This window comes from Emys orbicularis, chromosome 1, assembly GCF_028017835.1.
Source record: "Emys orbicularis isolate rEmyOrb1 chromosome 1, rEmyOrb1.hap1, whole genome shotgun sequence".
Taxonomy (NCBI): domain Eukaryota; kingdom Metazoa; phylum Chordata; order Testudines; family Emydidae; genus Emys; species Emys orbicularis.
Genome location: NC_088683.1, coordinates 290,121,859 through 290,137,704, shown reverse-complemented (window position 1 = coordinate 290,137,704; position 15,846 = coordinate 290,121,859). Strand labels below are relative to the sequence as shown.

Below are 15,846 nucleotides of genomic sequence, written 5' to 3'. Positions count from 1 at the left end.
CAGTTATCATACTGTCATCATCATTACCCCAAAACATGTCAGTTGTATCCCAGTTACCTATGTAGTACATTCTGAAGTTTGCTGTACCCCAAGCTATACCTTACCGATGATGTTCATTAGTGAAGGAATAGAAATGTTTTTCAGGATTGGCAATCACATCTCTAATTCGCTTGTACACTGGTGCACTCCGTTTCCTCACTTCTTGTAAAACTGTCTGAAGCACAATTACATTTGTAATAACAGGATCTTCAAGTATATCAATCTGTGAAACAAACAAGAATCCAAGTTATTGTTTATTTATAACTGATAACAGAGATTGAAGTACTTGTGGCACCTTAGAGACTAACAAATTTATTAGAGCATAAGCTTTTGTGGGCTACAACCCACTTTTTCGGACGAAAGCTTATGCTCTAATAAATTTGTTAGTCTCTAAGGTGCCACAAGTACTCCTGTTCTTTTTGCGGATACAGACTAACACGGCTGCTACTCTGAAACCAGAGATTGAAGTGTTTACCTAACTAACACATGACCGCAGGAAGATAAAATGAATGATGAGATACCCAGACCTGCCCCACCCTGGCTACTGGGGAGCAGAAAGGGGCTAGAATTTCCACCAAGGAGCTGTCCCCAGACCCTGCCTGAAGACCTTGGGATTTTCAAAAGCTGTCAGCCATGAATTTAAGTAGGTAGAGAGAGGAGATTCACTTCAGCTCCCAGAACCGGCAGCCCTGACCCGCCCCCCCCAATCAGTATAACCAAGGAAGCCAAATTCAGCATTGGCCCAAAGGGCAGGGAATCCCACAGGCAATGGAGGTGGTGGTACTGCCACTCTGTTGATTTGATTGCATGTCTCATAATATTTGGTGTTTTTCTTTAAACCCCAGCTCCTGGAGGCATGTGATTACAAGGGAAATTCAGCTCAGATTTCAGAAAGAGGTGGTTTATATCCCTGGGGCTGTGGGGAAATGCTTGAAACCGCGGCCAGAGTGCACTGCAAAGCAGACACTGCCAGGCCAACGAAGAGACAACAACATTTCTTAGTTTTAAGTCTCACGACGTTTGAGCGGATCTCGAAATGTTGGGGGCCTGACCAGTGACTCCTGAGAGAAAATGGGTGAGGTATCCTGTCTCCAATATCCTGGGACCCACACGGCTGCACATAACAATGGTGAACTCCTGAGTGAGTCCTATGCCCCACGCGCACAGCTCCACCACCCGGGGGGTCGGTACCTGGTGCAGCAGGACGTTGGTGTCCGGCAGCAAGTAGTGGGGGGCGGGGCAGAGGCTGCTGGCGGCGCCGCTGGGCTGGGCCTCGAGGCGGGGCTCCCCGGGCTGTTGCCCGCATGGCTCACAGGCGGCCGCCCCGCACGCGATGTCCTCGCGCAGGTAGTGCTCGCGCACCACTTTCATCACCGCGCCCGCCCGCGTACGCTTCAGGAACGTGCGCGAGGTCAACATCCTGCCCGTACGAAGGCCGGCCACTACACTGGGGAAGAGCCAGCACCAGGCGAGAGGCTCCCGGCAAACAACTCGACCCTGCCGGAACCGGAATAGCAGGCGGAACCGGAGACTACAGCTCCCAGCATGCACTGCGCACGCGTCGGAAACACTTCGGATGCCAGTTGTGCAGTGTGAGTTCTGCCTGGATGGGATTGCGGGTCCCAGCATGCATTGCGACTAGAGCGGGTCGGTTGACGCGGCCCCCTTAGGTCTTTTGTTTTAGCGCGAGTGCCGTTGTCTTGGTGACGGTATCTAACAGCTCCGCCCTTTCCGGTGTGAAGCCTGAGCCGCAGCGGGCGGTGCGTGGGTGCGGGCGGCTGTTGGTCGGTAATTGTAGGAGGTGAGTCGGGTATCGTGGCTGCAGGGGCCTCTCCCGCCTAGCCGGGCTGGTGTGAGGGCGCCCCCCCCCCGAAATGTACCTGCCTGCGCTGCGGGGATCTGCCCCGGGGGCTCTCACGGGGCAGCCTCGTTTTGCCGCTCGCCCCGGTAGTGGTTTGTGCGGGGCTACGTTATAACACATTCAAATACACCAGCCTTCGCTGCGCGCAGGAGTTTGGGCGGGTCGGGGCCGGTAGGCGATGTGCCCGAGGTCATTCAGGAGGGAAACCGGAGTGGGGTCCGGGATGGCGCAGGCTGGGCTCCCCTGGTGTTCATTGGGACCAGGAGCCACTACTGCCCTGGGGTGACTTCCAGTTCCACTGCTGTGACCCTGCCCCTGTGCTCAGGCCTCTCCACTGCCCCTCAGTCTGAGGGATGGTGGCCTGGTACCCCCCACTTCTGTGTTTAAACAGTCCGTTCATTAGGGATGAAGGAGCATGGCACAGCAGGGGCTGTGGCGGAGAGCGAGCTCGGCTTTGTGGATGCAAGGAAGACTCTAAAGTAAGGGGCCGACTGGAACTTCCCCACTGCAGGTGTAAGGCACTGTTTTTCTACCTTCCTTTCCTAACATAAACACAGGGTCAAGTGTATGTCATTCCCCCCCTGCCTCCCAACACTGTATGGGATGCACAATTACCTCCTGGAGAGAGGCTGATAGAACAAAACACATTTGACAGCTGTGTGGTCAGTTTGCTTAAGGCACTACTGGGAGGTGTTCAGATGCTATGGTAGAGAGGATGGTATAAGAACCTATATGGGATAGAAAGTTATTTATGCTTAAGGAATTTTTCCCATGTCATTTAAGTTTGCTGCATGAATAATAAGTATGTCCCTTATTTGGATCTCTGCCATATATTATGTTCCATGCTTCTGGTAAAGAGGGAGATTGAATGAGAGAAAGGTGGGAGAGACTGAACCAGAGACCCATAGTGTCTTTTTGCAGTGCTGCATAGGCAGTGGAAGGCACGTGATTAATGAGGGGTCAGGTACCACATTGAGACTGAGCAGTGTGAAATCTCACTATGGTAACCACATATGTAGCTCACACTAGTACTGATGACAGTACAAACAGCACAGTGACACCACCCATTGGTAATGATGAGCTTAGAACAGGGGTGGGCAAACTTTTTGGCCCGAGGGCCACATTGGGGTTGTAAAACTGTATGGAGGGCTGGGTAGGGAAGGCTGTGCCTCCCCAAACAGCCTGGCCCCCACCCCCTATCTGCCCCCTCCCACTTCCTGCCCCCTCAGAACTGCCTACCCCTCCAACGCCCCCTGCCCCTAACCAACCCCCTGCCCCTAACCCCCCCCCGGGATCCCACCCCCTATCCAACCCCCCTGCTCCTAGTCCCCTGACTGCCCTGACCCTTATCCACACCCCTGCCCCCTGACAGGCCCCCTGGGACCCCACGCCTATCCAACCCCCCATGTTCCTCATCTCCTGACCCCTATCCACACCCCTGCCCCCTGACAGGTCCCCTGGGGCCCCCACGCTTATTCAACCCCTGTCCCCTGACTGCCCCTCACCCGAACCTCTGCCCCATCCAACTGCCCCCTGCTCCCTGTTGGCCCGCCAGGACACCCCGCCCCTTATCCAACCCTCCGACCCCCTTACCATGCCGTTCAGAGCAGCATGTCTGGCAGCCGTGCTGCCCGGCCGGAGCTAGACATGCTGCTGCTCTGCTCCACAGGAGCTTACAGCCCCGCCGCCCAGAGCGCTGCCCGCGCGACGGCATGGCTGCAGGGAAGGAGGGACAACAGGGGAGGGGCTGGGAGCTAGCCTCCCTGGCCGGGAGCTCAAGGGCCTGGCAGGACGGTCCCGCGGGCCGTAGTTTTCCCACCTCTGGCTTAGAATGTCCTTCTGCAGAGAAGGCCATTGGTAGTGTGGAAGGTAGGAAGCCCCAGAAACTGTTCTGGGGGAAAATTGTATTTTACAGCATCCTACAACCATCTCTTACAGGTGAAAGGACAGGCCAAACACTGAGCAAGAAATCTAAAGTGTTGGTTAATAGTTTTCATAATGTTTTAATACCTTTCCTCTTAACTGTTCTGACTTTTGCATTTCACTCTACAGGGTGCTCAGATCAAATCATAACCATAAAAACCTCTTCAAATAGAAAGAAAAATGTCACGGAAGGGCTCCAAGGAAACCAAGAAACCAAATATCTCCAGCTCCCTGGAGTCTGAAGATATTAGTTTAGAGACTACAGTACCAACAGATGACATTTCCTCTTCTGAAGAGAGAGAAGGTACCACCAAAATCACCAGGCAACTGATTGAACGGAAGGAATTGCTTCATAATCTACAATTGCTGAAAATAGAGTTATCTCAGAAAAACTTAATGATTGACAACTTGAAAGTGGAATATCTGACCAAAGTAAGAAAGTATCTGATTGTATATATGTGCGCCCTATTCCAGAACAACTGCTTAAGTATAAAAAAGTACTTCATATACTTCCTCATTCATGGTTCTTGAATAACTTTAATTTACAAATCAACTTCAGTTGCTCTAGCTGAAATCAGGTTGGATACAGTACAGAAGTGAAAATGTGAGCTTTCTCTTGCAATGTGCATCAGCCCTGCAGAAATCTCTAGGGGTACGAGTTCACTTTCATTCTTGACTTAATACTTCTTAGCACTTTCAGAGTACTGTACAAACTTTAATTTTCCGTAATATTCCTGTAGGGTAGGTACCAAAATATCTTCCCTGTTCTTTTATAGAAGGTAAAAGATGGGGAAATTGAGACATGAAGGAATTATTTTGACTTCCCAAGGATACATCTTTAGTAAAAACAGAGCTGGGGTTAGAACTTGGGAATTCTTGTGACAATACTTTAGGTCTTCTGCTTATTACAGTCTAAACCAAAGAAAATACTAATCCCCAGGCACTCTTACCATTCAAAGTCAAGAATTCTTTGTCAGCCTCTCCAAACACACAGACACACTACAGAGGGTTATCACTGATACATTTTTTATTTTTCCTGTAGTAAATGCAAGGGACTTAAGGGATCACTAGCCTGAAAAGGTTGAGAAACACTGAATTGTAGACCTTTGAGTGGTCTTCAAATGAGAACAGCTTGTCTGTGGAAATGTGGACTGACTTAGAAGTGAGAGATTCTATATGTTGTCCCATCTCATTTACAAGAAGTGTGGGGAGGGAAGCTGAGGTAGGGGAATGCCCTACTACAGTAGTGTATAGTTTTATTATTGTTACCTTTATCCTAGAACTTGTCTACACTTACAACGGTGCAGCTGCGCTTGTACAAGTGTGCCCCTGTAGCACTTAATGAAGATGCTACCTATACTGACAGGAGACCTGGAAGGGAGTTTGCTCAGTATAGCTGCGTCACTCAGGGGTGTGGATTTTCCACATCCCTGAGCAACTGTAGTTATACCGACATAAGTTCATAGTGTAAACCAGGGCTCAATCTCTTCTGTTGATATCTGTTTATAACTTGCACTTGTATGTAAATTGAATTTAGGCCAAATCCTGCAATCAAATTTGAGCAAGCAGATGCCTCGGCCTTTGTGAATCCAATTATAGAATTGGAGCTTTACTTTGTAGGTTCTTTGGGACAGGTATAATTTCTTTTTCTTTTGGCAGGTGTCTTTAGAACATTTTGGGGTTTTCTTAAAACAATCAAAATAGCAGTCTCCTGACTAATTCAGACCCCTGCTATTTTTCTTAATTCTTTTAGTGAAAGATAGAATAGGGTATCGCTTTGATTAGAAAATGTTTCAGGAGAAGTTAGCAAGGTAAGCCATCTTTCTCTTTTATCTTTAATTGCTTTTAGATTGAAGAGCTAGAAGAGAAGCTTAATGATACAATCCACCAGAAGCAGCTGTTATCTTTACGACTAGACAACCAGTTGGCATTACAGCAAGAAGATGCCAGGTACAAGAATAAACAAACCAACTTCAGCATTAATATGTATTATTGATCTAAATGCAGTGGTAGGGAATAAAACATGACAGGATGTAGGTTACTGGAAGAGCAGCTTTACTATAGGTTGTATAAGCCTTTCCAGTCTAACCCTTCACTTAAAATTCCTAACTGTAACTTGCTGACTGTAACTTTAATACAAGTAAGAATCTCTGCTGTTTTGAAAACAAAGGGCTCGAATAGGAGGAATACTTTCCCCACTTAAAATAATACATTTGCAACTCTCTTTTAATAATTCTATATCCTGAATGCCTTGGGGATATGGGAGGGAATGATGTTTAGAAAACTGTCTTTTGGCTCTGAAAGAGCCATCATTGAGCAGAAGTGCTTCTAGTGTTTGGGTAAATATTGATTTTGACTTGAGTCTTCTGCAAGTTACAAATTGTCTAGAACCTAAAGCTAGATTTAGTAACGTGCTATTGACAAAATACCTCATTAAGGAGTTCTGTTCTCACTTCTTCTACTGACTGGTCTTAAGAAGGATTGTGAAGTGTGGTATATTATTTAGTGAAGTCTCGCAACACAACAGGAGATACACAAACTCAAGCACAGAAGTTGTGACTTTCTGTAGAAGATGTTACTTCTGGTGGAATTCTGCACCCAAAAATTAAAAATTTTGCGCACAATTTAAAGTTCTGCAAAATTCTGCATATTTTGTCAAAATAACACAATATAATCACACCAGTTTCAATTATTTTTGGTCATTTATTTCAAAATATCTGTCAGCAAGTATGTCTGTAACAATACAGACAACAAAAAAGATTCAGGAAATGCTTTTTGACAAATAGATTCCTTACTAGGCATATTAATACAGAACTCTTGAGTAATTCATTTAAACTAGAATGCAGAACCGTATTTCCTCACCCCTCAGAAGCAGTGCAAAGGCTTGGGGGTGTCGGGTAATGGAGCAGCTGAGGGAGAGGGAAGTAAATTGCTGGGAAGAAACCTGGGTGTGAACTTGGAGTGTTGTTGGGTATGGGTGGGAAAAGTATAGAACAGGTTTTTTGGGGTGGGTGAGTAGGAAAGGATTGTTAGGAAGCTTCCCCCATGTAGACCCTGGCTGACCCCTAGCCTCTCCAATTCGGTCAGGCACATCTGCCCCTGTCCCCATGTGTCTCTGTGCCGTCACCCAGCCATTCCCCTGTACCTATGTTCCTGTACCCCCTCCCCCTTGTCCCTTTGTGTCTCTGTGCCCAGGGGTGCTGGAACAATTTTTACAGTGGGGGTGCTGAGAGCCATTGAATCAAACTAAACCCTGTATATAATAGAAACTACTTCAAGGCAGGGGGTGCGGCAGCACACCTAGTTCCCAGCACCTATGTCTGTGCCCTCACCCAGCCAGTCCCCTGTCCCTATGTAGCTCTTCACCCCCTCCCCGTGTCTCTGTACCTCTCCCCGTGGCCTTATGCCTCCACTCCCATTCAGCCCCTGCCTGTCCTCCCCCACTAGCTCTTATGTGCCCCTGTCTGACCTCTCCCAGTACCCTACACTGTCTGTCTCCCCATAACCTCTGTTTCCTGACCTGGCCACAGGCGCTGTGATGAACACAGGCTCTCTCTTCCTTATCTGGCTGTGAGCTGCTGCTTTGTTCTATCGCCACAGTGTCCTCTGGTGGGCGAAAGGCGAAACTGCAGCAATGTTTTGGCAGAAGCTGTTTTCGGCGCAAAAAAAAATTGAAATCTGCAGAGCTCATTAATTATGCATGTGTGCAGTAGCACAGAATTCCCACAGGGGTAATTTGTGGCAGAACTGGTCTCAGATATAAGAGCACAGTGGCTCTTGGAAAAATGTCTTCCAATTGTGTGCTTAATTGTGCCATCTTATGCTTATCTAAGTTTTGTCAAGTGCTCTGGCATCTGTACAGATGAAAAAGTGGTATGTACTGTACAAATTATTAGTCCCAGAGACTTAAAACAGTTTAGTGACTTAGATGCTTATCCAAAGTGGAAAAACATTCTCTCTTCTATCCTCCTCGGTCTACTACCCTAATATCCTGCCCATCAATAACTTACGCTTATCTTTCTTCAGAACATATCCCTTTTGTGGACTAGCCTTGCTTTAGTGAACCTCAAAAAATATGCTGGATCAAGATTTATCCTGAAACCTTGTACAACAACCCCATTAAAACTTTTTGGGTGCTTGTTTGTTTTTTAAACAGGGTAGTCCGTCCTCCCCCCCACCCCCCCCAAAAAAAAACAACAACCAAAAAAACCTTCCTGAAAGAACAGTTTAGATTGAAAGTGTTTTTCAGTGGAGTTCAACCAAAATACAAAAGAAGTAGGCTTTCTTTACAACAATTTTGGACCTACAAAAACATATACAAGCAAACAAACTCTTTTCAATGTTCAAATGTTTGGAAGTGAACAGTTAAGGGATTCAACGAGTTTTCCAATGCCGTATAATCCTTCATCACTCATGATCAGCCTACCTAACTTTAGGTAGTAACATTTTAAAATGTCTATTGGTAGCATATTAACATTTGTGGAGATTGGAGTTAAGGTTCCTTGTTTGAGTGTGATTTCTAGGAATCTTGATGAGTGCATTATGAAGGCTGTATGTTGGAAGTGACATGCAGTCTGTTGTGGAGGTGGTCTCTGATAGTGTGATTATATTTGGATGATAAGGTGTAACTAGAAATGTCTTAGACTTTGTCTACACTGGAACTTTGTCGGCAAAACTTTTGTTATTCGGGGTGTTTAAACGACAAAAGTTTTACTGATGAAAAGCGCCGATGTGAACAGCGCTTTGTCGGCAGGAGCGCTCTCCTGCTCGCAAAGCCGCTGCTGCTTGTGGGGGGGTGGAAGTCTTTTTATCATCAGGAGAGCTTTCTCCTGCTGACAAACAGCAGCTACACTGCGCGCCTTTTAGCAGCACGGCTGTGGCAGCACAGCCATGTCGCTAAAAGCAAGGTAATGTAGACAGAGCCTTACTTTCTTACAGTTTGTGTTTGAAAGGCAATATGCTTGTGCAATCTTAATTCTAGTTAAAGATTTTTTGTTTGTTTGTTTTTTGTAGGATTAAATTAATTGTGAACTCTTGTTCTCATCTGTAAAATTAGGATAATTATTATTTGCCTACCTCAAGTATTGTGAGGATTGATTAGTTAGGAAACAGAAATACTTTAGACATGCTTATCATAATTTTCTGATATATTTACGTAGAAAACATCAAGAGCTAATGAAACAGGAAATGGAAACCATTTTAATGAGGCAAAAACAACTAGAAGAAACAAATCATCAGTTAAGGGAGCGGGCTGGAGATATTCGTCGCAGCTTGCGTGACTTGGAATTGACAGAAGATTATTATGAGAAATTGAAATCTCTTCCTGAAGATGAGCTTTCTATCCCTGAATATGTTTCTGTGAGTACTTTGTGTTCTGTATTGCTATTCAGAATATAAATCATCATGGTTTAGTAACCTGTTTGTAAAGGTTTTAATGAGTACCTTGATGCCCTCTTTCTGACTCAGTGTACCTGTGACGAAAGCAGGGAGAAGCCTTTAAAACTCAGGTTGTTCCACCCCCACCTCTTCCTTATATAATTCAGTCATTAAAAGTGGCATCCAAGTGGAAAGAAGAAGCCTTTTAAACCCAATCTTTAATGCCTAGTAGGTTGAAATGATGAGAAAGAGAAGTGGATGAGATTTGTTTTACTTGCATGATAGGCAGCAGGGAGGTTAAGTGGCAAAGGAAGGAACAGGGTGAGTATATGAGTTTGAAACACAAACTTCCTGGAACAACAATCCATCTTCTCGTTCAGTTATTCCGCCCCTGTTAGAATCTAAACAGTGCAGAGATGAAGGATCTTTCCTTGGATCCGTAAGAACATAAGAACTGTGGAACTCTCTGCCAGGGGATGTTGTGAAGGCCAAAACTATAACAGGGTTAAAAAAAGAACTAGATAAGTTCCTGGAGGATGGTCCATCAATGGCTATTAGCCAAGATGGGCAGGGATGGAACACCATGCTCTAAGTGTCCCTAGCCTTTGTTTGCCAGAGGCTCGGAATGGATGACAGTGGATGTATCATTGATGTTTGCCCATTCTGTTCATTCCCTCTGAAGCACCTGTCATTGGCCACGGTCAGAAGGCAGGATACTGGGCTAAATGGACCATTGGTCTGACCCAGTATGGCCAATCTTATATGATATAGTCGGTAAATTTTCTATACCAGGCTTACAACAGAAAGTATTTTTTAGTTAAGTTTATTCTATCTAGATTTTGAACTAAAGGATATCACAAGTTTAAATTCTAGTATTTTATAGGTTAATATAGATAGACATTAGCTATGGGGTTTTCAAACTGGTGGTCGTGACCCCTCAGGGTCACATGGTGGTTACATGGGGGTCATGAGCTATCAGCTCTGTGGGGCTGACAGCTCCTATTAAAAACGGGGAGGGGGCATTTAATGTATAAGAGGGGTCATGCTTAGGGGCTTGCTGTGTCAAAGGGTGTAACGGTGCAGGACTCACCCCTGCGGCACCGCCTGCTGGTTGTCCTCGGGAATTAGCATCCAGCCTCCGGAGCGCCCTCTTCAGGCCGGTGTCTCGCCGCCACTGCTGGCCCCCCCGTGTCCCTCCCAGGACCTTGGTGCCCCTTTAACTGGGTGCTGCCCCCTGGCAGTACCCCCACAGTTCTGGGTCTCCCCCTCCCAGGGGAACCCCAACCCACTATCCCCACTTCACCTCAGTCTTGGCTACTGCCCAGTCTCCATCTAGCCCCCATTCACTGGGGCAGACTGCAGTATAAGCCACTCATCACAGGCAAAGGGGTTTGGACCTGCTGCCTCTGCCTACCCATGGGCTGCCCCGTTGCAACCCTGCACCTGATCGGCCTATAGTCAGGCCTGCAGCTTGGGGCTTTCCAGGCCAGAGCTCCCAGCTCCCCTGGCCCTTCCCCAGCCCTGCTCCCAATTTAGCTGTCTTGCTTAGGTCCCTACAGCCAGGCCCTTCTCCCTCTACAAGCAGGGGAGACTTATTGGGCTTCTGGCTTACAGCCTCTTATAGGGGCCAGCTGAGCCTACTTTCCCCAATCAGCCCAGGCTTCTTGCCCTGCCACTGCCCTCTCCTGGGCTGTTTCAAGCCCTGCAGGGCAGGAGCGAGTATCCACCCTGCTACAAAGGAGTTACAAATACAAATAGTCTGAAAACCACTGCTTTAGTTAGTGAGTTGAATGTTTTGTTTTGGTTAGTGTTAACATTTTTTCCACTACAGTGGTGCTACAGTGATATTTTGCTGTTGCACAGAGCATGTAACCAACATTTTAAATGTAATTTTCAAATAGTTCTGAAAGAATTCAGGAACTTTACAATTATGTGTTCTCCTTACTATAGGTTCTACAGGTCAGGTAAGTCCCATTTATTCATGGCATTGCATGGAAGTTTCTAAAGTTTTATAAAGGTAATAGACACCTGTTGTGGATCAAGTATAGACAGGACAGAAGTACCAGCAGATCTGTATTTCCAGACACAATGTCAACAAGGAGAAAAAACCCCATAAACCTTAGACACTTTTCAGAAGAAAAATTTAATTTATGTATAAATTACATCGGTGTGCTCAAAAATGTGTGTACTGAGTATTATGTGCTTGCTTTAGTGACTAAAATATAAATTTTGCTATTCTTGTCATCTCTGCATACCTCTGTTCCTCATGAAGAATCAACAAAATTATTTCCTCACTTTCACCTGTGAAATCCCATTGTCTTCATTGTGTTTGCACAGAACTTGAATAAACTAAGGGTAGAACTTGTCATGTAGAATTTTTATTATATGAACAGGAAAAAATGCCGTCTTAATTGGCATCCCACAGCTTGTGGCAGCTTGAGTTTCTTGGACTGCAGCTAGCGAAACCATCTTTATACTTGTAAAATGAGCAAATTTAATGTAGAAGGAACTGAAACACAGTAAACGTGGAACCCCACAATACTGTATTAGTTTTTTCAGAGACTAACTGAAGTTTAAGAGAATCTTGTAGCTTTTCCAACACAGAGACTAGCCTGGACATTCAAAATTTTATGTTGGCTTTCCCCTGCCCTAACCCTGCAAAATAAATTTTGGAAAGTATATAAATGCATCTAAATTGCTGTGTCGGGGACAACGAGAAACACAGACTTTCAGCCCAGTGGTTAGTGTACTCACACAGGGTGTGGGAGACAGCTGGTTCAAGGCCCCCTCTGCCTGATGAGGAGAAGGGATTTGAATAATGCTCTGCCTCCTGTCACATGAGTTCCCTAATGACTGGGCTATGGAATATTCTGATGTGGGGCTCCCTCAGTCTCTCCTGTTGAGCTGTTCCATTTTGGATAAATAAATAGATGTTGGAGCAGGGGGACTAATCCTGGAAGATAGCTAATGTAACGCCAATATTTAAAAAGGGCTCTAGAGGTGATCCCGGCAATTACAGACCGGTAAGTCCAATGTTGGTACCGAGCAAATTAGTCAAAACAATAGTAAAGAATAAAATTGTCAGACACACAGAAGAACATAAATTGTTGTGCAAAGTCAACATGGTTTCTGTAAAGGGAAATCATGTCTTACTAATCTATTAGAGTTCTTTGAAGGGGTCAACAAACATGTGGACAAGGGGGATCCGGTGGACATAGTGTACTTAGATTTCCAGAAAGCCTTTGACAAGGTCCCTCACCAAAGGCTCTTATGTAAATTAAGTTGTCATGGGATAAAGGGAAGGTCCTTTCATGGATTGAGAACTGGTTAAAAGACAGGGAACAAAGGGTAGGAATTAGTGGTAAATTCTCAGACTGGAGAGGGGTAAGTAGTGGTGTTCCCCAAGGGTCAGTCGTAAGACCAATCCTATTCAACTTGTTCATAAATGATCTGGAGAAAGGGGTAAAAAGTGAGGTGGCAAAGTTTGCAGATGATACTAAGCTGCTCAAGATAGTTAAGACCAAAGCAGACTGTGAAGAACTTCAAAAAGATCTCACAAAACTAAGTGATTGGGCAACAAAATGGCAAATGAAATTTAACGTGGATAAATGTCAAGTAATGCATATTGGGAAAAATAACCCCAACTATACATACAATATGATGGGGGCTAATTTAGCTACAACAAATCAGGAAAAAGATCTTGAGTCATCGTGGATAGTTCTCTGAAGATGTCCACACAGTGTGCAGAGGCGGTCAAAAAAGCAAACAGGATGTTAGGAATCATTAAAAAGGGGATAGAAAATAAGACGGAGAATATATTATTGCCCTTATATAAATCGATGAATTTCCCACATCTTGAATACTGCATACAGATGTGGTCTCCTCATCTCAAAAAAGATACACTGGCACTAGAAAAGGTTCAGAGAAGGGCAACTAAAATGATTAGGGATTTGGAACGGGTCCCATATGAGGAGAGATTAAAGAGGCTAGGACTTTTCAGCTTGGAAAAGAGGAGACTAAGAGGGGATATGATAGAGGTATATAAAATCATGAGTGATGTGGAGAAAGTAGATAAGGAAAAGTTATTTACTTATTCCCATAATATAAGAACTAGGGGTCACCAAATGAAATTAATAGGCAGCAGGTTTAAAACAAATAAAAGGAAGTTCTTCTTCACACAGCACACAGTCAACTTGTGGAACTCCTTACCTACTAGCCAGGATGGGTAAGGAATGGTGTCCCTCGCCTCTGTTTGTCAGAGGGTGGAGATGGATGGCAGGAGAGAGATCACTTGATCATTACCTGTTAGGTTCACTCCCTCTGGGGCACCTGATATTGGCCACTGTTGGTAGACAGGATACTGGGCTAGATGGACCTTTGGTCTGACCCCGTACGGCCGTTCTTATGTTTCCCACCTCCCAGGTGAGTGCCCTTCCTACCAGGCTAAAGTCATTCTCACACTCTCTGCCTCAATGATTAAGTAGTTATACACAGTGGAACAGTTTCAAGAGTAGAGACTAAGGGAGCCTCACATGAGAATATCTCATAACCCAGTGGTTAGGGCACTCACCTGAGAAGTGGCAGACTCCTGTTCAAATCCGTTTTTCTCATCATCAGGGGGCTGGCCTGAACCACATCCTGGGTGAGTACCCGAACCACTAGGCTAAAAGTTATGAGGGAGTGCCTCCTCCTTCTTCTCTTGTTGCATGTGGAGCGAGACTGCCTCTGAGCATGCCTACTGGATTGAGTCCTACATGCAAGTTAGGCATTCTTCGGCTGATCTTCCCCCAGTTTGTGACTTGCTCTGAGGCTTAGGCAGCCAGCCACCTGAAGCGAGGCTGCAGTGTGCACGCCTAAAGGCAGAAACATTGGTACCCAGGGAACTTTTTTTGCAAAAATGTAGGCACCAAACAAGTTTAGGCACCTGTGGGGTTAGGAGGCATTTGAGCAGGAATTTTGTGAATATCAGTAGCTGCCTATGGCTTTGTCTACACTTTGCAGCTTTTAGCGACATGGCTGAGTCTCAGATTTAGGTGCCAAAGTGGCAGTTAAGTGCCTGAGTTCCTTTTTGAATTTAGCCTTGTTTACCTTCACAAGGTAAAAGGAATATAATAAATAAATGTGACTTACTTGACCCAAGGAGGACAGTTCTAGTCTGCAATGGAATGGCTCTAATGACACTATAATGTACCATCACATGGAGGACTTAAATAAAAATACAGGCATGTTTTAATCCCCACTTGTTTGTTGATAATTAGACATAATTCCAAAGTTGGACTTGTTTAAAAAAAAAAAAAATAAAAAAAAAATAATCTATTCACAGATTTTATATATTGTGACAAAGTTCCTCCTCTACCTTGGTGGGTCCTGCGCTTATTAGCAGATTTGCTCGCTTCACAGATTCACCATGTGGGTCGGGAAACAGCCCAGAGACCTTCCCCTCTGGTAGAAGCCACAGTCCAGGTCAATTCCTCCTGTGTCTGATCAGGAGTTGGGAGGTTTGGGGGGAACCCAGGCCCGCCCTCTACTCCGGGTTCCAGCCCAGGGCCCTGTGGACTGCAGCTGTCTAGAGTGCCTCTTGGTACAGCTGCGCAACAGCTACAACTCCCTGGGCTACTTTCCCACGGCCTCCTCCCAACACCTTCTTTATCCTCACCACAAAACCTTTCTCCTGGTGTTTGATAATGCTTGTACTCCTCAGTCTTCCAGCAATATGTCTTCTCACTCTCTGCTCCTGGTGCCTCTTGCTCCCAGCTCCTCGCATGCACACCACAAACTGAAGTGAGTTCCCTTTTAAACTCAGGTGCCCTGATTAGCTAGCTTGTCCTAATTGATTCTAGCAGTTTCTTAATTGGCTCCAGGTGTCTTAATTATCCTGCCTGTCTTAATTGGTTCTAGCAGGTTTCTGATTACTCTAGTGCAGCTCTGGTCACTCAGGGAACAGAAAACTACTCATCCAGTGACCAGTATATTTGCCCTCTACCAGACTCCTGTACCGCACTGGTCTGGGTCTGTCACAATATATTCACATATAAAAAATGTGTGTGTATGTATAATATATAAAGAACTTCAGGACTTCGAAGGTGATAGATGAAATGATCTCTTTCAAAGCATTCAAAATGTAGGGGAGAAATAAAGTTTGACTGAAGGTGGATAGTTAAATAACTGTGGTGCCAACCTGTGTGTGTGCGTGTATACGTATGGTGTGCCACTGCATAAGCAAATAGTGCATTCCACCATTCTCTATATTTAATTTGTAGCTTTTTCAAACCACATAGTTATGATCCCAAGAGTATTGATATAGAAAAACATATATATATATATAATGCACAGATTTGTGCATTTTTTAAAATATATTTTGTTTGATTTTTTAAAAGGCCTAGTTGACTTAGGCTAAAGCCCTTTCAGTAAGGGCTTTTAAAGCCTGCTGTAAGAAATCTTTGAAAATAAATTTTATAACGGGATCACTGGTAAGGCCGTTCACCATAGAAGCAAGTGTTTGTCAGAATACAAACTACAGGGTATAATTAATCTTGTACCTGTTATAAATGAGAAGCTGGAAAAAAGAGATCTCATCACGATGATTGGAAGAATTACTTATAAATGCTTGACAATGCTCATTCTAAAGTAGAGCCCACTGGAATTCT

At 45.0% G+C, this 15,846-nt stretch overlaps 2 protein-coding genes across 2 annotated transcripts in view; one reads left to right on the top strand and one right to left on the bottom strand.

The window, feature by feature from the left end:
- DIS3 (DIS3 homolog, exosome endoribonuclease and 3'-5' exoribonuclease) overlaps positions 1-1,458 on the bottom strand; it is a 29,042-nt gene extending 27,584 nt beyond the window's left edge. The window contains exons 1-2 of the mRNA XM_065412019.1: positions 1,231-1,458; positions 105-262 (exon numbers count right to left, since the gene is read on the bottom strand). Of these exons, the coding sequence (XP_065268091.1) occupies positions 105-262; positions 1,231-1,458 (386 nt within the window). The remainder of the gene's footprint in view (positions 1-104; positions 263-1,230) is intronic.
- Positions 1,459-1,683: 225 nt separating this feature from the next.
- The window catches only part of PIBF1 (progesterone immunomodulatory binding factor 1), a 208,565-nt gene continuing 194,402 nt past the window's right edge, over positions 1,684-15,846 (top strand). The window contains exons 1-5 of the mRNA XM_065413463.1: positions 1,684-1,840; positions 2,304-2,413; positions 3,953-4,255; positions 5,673-5,773; positions 8,983-9,181. Of these exons, the coding sequence (XP_065269535.1) occupies positions 4,004-4,255; positions 5,673-5,773; positions 8,983-9,181 (552 nt within the window). The 5' untranslated portion in view covers positions 1,684-1,840; positions 2,304-2,413; positions 3,953-4,003. The remainder of the gene's footprint in view (positions 1,841-2,303; positions 2,414-3,952; positions 4,256-5,672; positions 5,774-8,982; positions 9,182-15,846) is intronic.